General features: G+C 42.2%; 1 protein-coding gene across 1 annotated transcript in view; it reads right to left on the reverse strand.

Moving 5' to 3' along the window:
• Nucleotides 1-3187: 3187 nt before the first annotated feature.
• Nucleotides 3188-5362, reverse strand: part of LOC119363463 (succinate dehydrogenase subunit 3-2, mitochondrial-like) — a 2657-nt gene continuing 482 nt past the window's right edge. The window contains exons 2-3 of the mRNA XM_037628821.1: nucleotides 4235-4300; nucleotides 3188-3774 (exon numbers count right to left, since the gene is read on the reverse strand). Coding sequence (XP_037484718.1) covers nucleotides 3449-3774; nucleotides 4235-4298 — 390 coding nt within the window. The 5' untranslated portion in view covers nucleotides 4299-4300 and the 3' untranslated portion in view covers nucleotides 3188-3448. The remainder of the gene's footprint in view (nucleotides 3775-4234; nucleotides 4301-5362) is intronic.

The raw sequence follows: 5362 nt of genomic DNA on the forward strand, positions 1-5362 counted from the left end.
TACTACCTCAGCTATGCTCTATTATAATAGTTGATTACATTGATTAAACCCCCAAGAGTGTATATGAAATGTGCATGGCTTACAAAATTTATACATACGCTATAGCCCATTCCCGGAGTTGCAATCATTAGGTTGAGAAGGAACAAAACCAAATGAGGTGCCTGGTGCATAATTTTCTAGCTGAGAGCCAATCAGTATGGCATCTATGGCTATGTTAGGAGGTACAATATGCAGTTTTATGTATGATTTGGACGTACCATTTGCAGTGGTGCTGAAGCTTTTCTGGCAGATTTGACAATTAGCCTCACCAGTCAGGTTTTTCATATCACTGAAGAAAAAAGAAGGCCAGACACAATGTTGAATGGATAGATAGCCATCCAGCATCAACGAACTAACAGGAATAATATATGAAGATGGTACTAGCATCAGGCATTCAACGCTGCTCCCATGATAGTAGAATGGGCAGGAAAATGCCATATCAACCTTGTCCATCCGTTGCTCCCGTGATTGCAGAATGGGCAGGAAAAGGCCATATCGAGCTTGTCCATCCGCTTCCTAGTGGGTGGCTTAGCGGACACCTTCCTTTTCCCCATGGTTCAACTTCTCTTCTTTCTTTCAAACCCTACGAAGAGCAGGGGTTAGAATCTACCTATCAAATGATGAGAAGATATTTAACACACCACTGGAGTTGCTAGCCGCGAAGAATTCAATACTTTATACAGTATCTTCTAAGCAAATACTGAAATTCGTAAAAGGCACCAAGCTATGACGCATCATTCTTTGTAAATACCTATATCTGTTTGACATCGGGTTGTGTTTTTTCCTTCCTTGGATTAACGGAGCAATGTATCGGGGTGGAGCGTGGAACGTTTGGTTCGGCAGAGTTTTCGTCCGCTTGGGCAAATTGCTAAACGCAATTCTGGCTGAGGGTTAGTACAATCTTAATGGTTAGATTAAACTAAGTGGCTCTGATCATGCGGTTGTAATCGGTTCTTGTTTTTGTGTGTACGTTAGACTGGGTGTATTTAGTGATGAATATGTTTGCTTGTTTAATAGTAATAGAGATGGAGAATAAAGCAGTCATCGCTTCTGGTCATCCGTCATTAAAACTACCCTTCAAGTTGATTAAAATTACCCACCAATGTCACCCGTAAGTGGAAAAACGATTCGACTGTTGGGACCAAAAATCGACGCCTTCTTCGTTGCTTTATAGGGGCGCGATGCAAAGAGGCCACAGAACGATGAGCATCAGAATGGTTGGAAGATTGCTCTTTTAGCGACCAGACCAGGTTCGATCCCCAACATTCACAATTTTTTATCTTTCTTTTCTCACCTTACTCATGTATGCGTTCATGGGCCGGCCCATGTGCGGGGCTTCACTCCCCTGTTTTTTTTTCATTTTACTATTTTGTCTTTTCTTTTCTCATTCTGTTTTCTTTCTTCTTTCTTCTTTAAATAAAACTGGATTTTAATATTCTAAAGGTTGCGAGTTTTCAAAAAAATAAGTTTGATAAAAAACATAAAATATATGTGAATTCAAAAATGTTTAGAAAATCATAAAAAGTTTGCAGATTTAAAAAATGTTGGTGGTTTTGCAAAACTGTTCGCAGAATTATAAAAAACAAATCACAATTTGTAAAAAATGGTTGGGAAATAAAATCATGTTCGTGATTTTGAAAAAATGATCGTGTATTCAAAACATATTCGAGAATCTGAAAAAAATGTCCATGAGATTTTAGAAAATGTTCACAATAATAATAGTAAATATTTATTTTTTAAATTTTGTTCCCCAATTTAAAAAAATCATCAATTCAAAAAATTGAGTCAAAAAATGTGAATGAATATGAAACCGGTTCATACATTCAAAAAAAATTGTAAACAAAACTAATGTTCATGATTTTTTTTGAGAAAATCAAAAATTTCAAAAAAAAGTTTGTCAATTTGAAAAACTGTTCACTGATTCAAAAGTATTTTATGTCTAGGATTTGATTAGGTTTTTGAAAGTCTTTATATGTCTTGGCGTTGGGAGTAGTTCGTGGTCAATGAGATTTGTTTTTAAAGTTTTAAACGTTCCGTTGCGCAACATAGTGACAAGTGTGGCATGCACTGGCAAACTCATAGCCTTCAGATTTACCACGTCGAGTGCATTATGATCACGTGACCATCGCGACCATCATCGCCTAGGGTGAGAAAAAAAATGGCAACATGGTGAACCACTATGTTAAAATAGAGTACGCTCATATATCAGGATATTGAGTCATACTTATTTGGTTAGCCATAATTTTTTTATCTCCGGTTGCAACGCACGGGCATATTTGCTAGTACAACTTATATATCTGATGTATGTGCATCTTATGGAACATATGAATATGAAATTTAAAGGTATTTAAATTAATAATTTTTATCGGGTAACCCATGGGTACAAACTTATACCCATGTCCTGCCCATCACTAATCGGGTTACCCATCGGGCTTACCCATGGGTGAAGATGACGACCCATACCCTACCCATTCGGGTCGGGTGCCCATGGGCACGGCCACCCATGGGTCAGATTGCCGGGTTGAGCCGGCACAGATTCACCATGCAATTGAGGAAACATATCCCGCTTCACCAAGCTAATCATCACCGCCAGTGGCGGGCTGCTGGGAACATATGAGATCCCTGTTTCTCTAGCTCACCAAGCGGATGGCGGAACACCCATACGCCGAGCAGAAGCGCCAGGTGGTCATCGACAAGCTTTAGCAGCTCCAATGGGTTTGCTCAGATCTCAGATGGAGATGAAAGCTGCTTGGCTGGCGAGGACGACCTCGTGCTCGACAGGTGTCATGTTGAGGACGGCCGCGTTCTCGTCGCTGGAGCGGCCAGATGAGACGGCGGTGTTCTCGTCGGTATATCAGCCAGGCGAGATGCCATGGAGGGCAGGCAGCACAGCAGCTACGAGCGCAACGGACCAACCACGACGAGGCGATGGCGCAGCCCTTGACAAGACCAACGAGCACTAGTTTATTTTTAGCCCGGGGATTTGAAGCCAATTTGCCCAGGGACAGTTGTCCCCGGCCACGGGTGGCAGTTTCTACCCAGGAATCAGGCGGGGATCCCGGACTATTCCCCCACAACCAAACATGCCCTGGAGTCGAAAATACAACACTTGCAACATATGTGCAGCAGCAAACATTAGACTGAAATATCAGTTCAGCAGGCAAAAACTATCAAACACTAATGCCCCTTTTGCAAGAGCAACGAAAACACTGAAACCAAAGCACAAGATCTGGTTCGGATCCCAAAATTATGTTTTCGTTACACTGATGTTTAGGATAGTTTCCCTTATTATTCATAAAATCTGCAAGATTGATAAGACTTTATGACAACTGTACCTACAGTTGCATTCTGCCCAACGACGAAACAGTCACAGCAATGTTACCCCTCATCGATGCACGCTGCATTTCACTCAGACCTCAAACATGACGCTGAACCTGGTAGCAAGAGGAATGGATATGATGGCAGCACCCAGAGCGACGCCAAATATACGGTGTGAGATGGAGAACGTAGCGCTCAGCTGTGGCTTCTTCAGAGGAAGATGGGGAGACAGTGGGCGGTTCGCAACAGGAGCAGACAGGGGACGACTTGTATGTAGGGATCGGTTTCCAGATGGAGGAATCTTCTGTCGCAGAGCTCCTAAGGGAGAAGATGTGTAGCTCCTTGCTTGCCCAATGCTTGAGGAGTGTCTAAGGCCATCCATGTTGTTGAAAGACGAGTTGGAGGTACCAAAGGCACCTGAAGATAAAGGCAACAAATGTGACCGGTCTTGTTAGAAAAGTAAACCACAGAGAAGAATAGCAAGAATGATGAAAACAATGTTGATAATAGTATAGTACCATTTACACATGGCAATTGCATGCCAAAGATTTATGAACTAAAAACATGGGTGTTCTTCAGTAAACAACAAACTGACTTACAAACCCACATATGCAGATAAAAATGAGATATAGATGCATTCTCTTATAACACACCAATCAAACCACTCTATCTAATATTCTTTCCAGCTTGCACCTCAGCTATTAGTCCATTACACATCCTACAAAAGTACACAACAAGAATGCACTTGAAAGGCACATATGTGCACCCACTACGACCACCTATACAATTGACTTCTGGTGTGTTTGTTTGATATCTTCAAACTATTTCAGAATTCAGAGGTACAAATAACATAGCAAATTCCTCCAAGAGCACTTACCACGGAGAGCAAATGGAGCGTCTCTCAGGGGTGCAAAGCGGGTGTTGCTGTGATACTTGTCCATTCCTGCACAAAGAAGAACCAATACCAATACATGAGCATCAGCACACTTCGGTCATAAAGAAAGTGGTTCTTTGTCTACTGAGCTTGGAAAGATCAGATTCATGTGCATACTGCTAAATGCCAATACCAACTGAAACCGCTGAGTTCTATTTATTGAAATACAGATAAAATGATGCATTTTAACGAATTTCCAGTAAACCCCGAAATTAAGGGTGCCATAAGCCAGCTGTCCAGATAAGCTACAGCGAAAATAAGCTAGTGAAATTAGTGATCACCTGCTTGGAAAGACTTATGGATACAAATTTGTTGTCTATGGTGAATGGTGGAGTCTTAAATACCCTAGACTAATTTGTTTGGTGTTTAACAGATGAAATTCTTGCTTTGGACTGGCAGGTTCACAAGTAAGACAAAAAAATACAAAAACAGAAAGCCCCATCCACTAGACCAACAAGAAATTAGCCACTCAGTAACTACGTGGATTTGCGAAAAATCCTCTCAATCTGTTACCGGCATTACACTCAACATCTGTACTACCTCAATCAAGAATTCGGTACAACACACACGCATCTGAAATAAACTCATCACATAATAGATTTTCACCATCTACCATCAATCAATTCGCAAATTTACTGACCGCTTCATAGGTTTGGCTCATTACATAAGACATGAAATCACCGTAGAAATCCTTCTCGATCCACACAAAAAACCACTGAACAAGCAGAATCCTTATGGCGCTACGGGACGGCCCTAATTCTGAAAGGGGGGGAGGGAATCATGCGCAGATCTGTCCACACCTGTAAGTGGAGGGAGGGGCGGAGGGAAGTGGATGCCGACGTGGATCGGCGCCGTCGCGGAGGGAGGCGATCTGGGGTAGGGAGGGAAGGGGTGGAGCGACCACTTGAGAAGCTCGCTAACCCTAAGCGGCAGTCTCTGGATGGTCGCGGAGAAGAAGGGGAAGGTTGATTCGCGGGATGGGGATTGGAACGCTATGAAGAAGAAATCCACGTACGCGTACCCAAACCAAACGAGGATCACAAGCAGGCAGGCATAAGAAACCAAAAAAAA

This window comes from Triticum dicoccoides, chromosome 2B (genome assembly GCF_002162155.2).
Source record: "Triticum dicoccoides isolate Atlit2015 ecotype Zavitan chromosome 2B, WEW_v2.0, whole genome shotgun sequence".
In the NCBI taxonomy this organism is placed as follows: Eukaryota; Viridiplantae; Streptophyta; class Magnoliopsida; order Poales; family Poaceae; genus Triticum; species Triticum dicoccoides.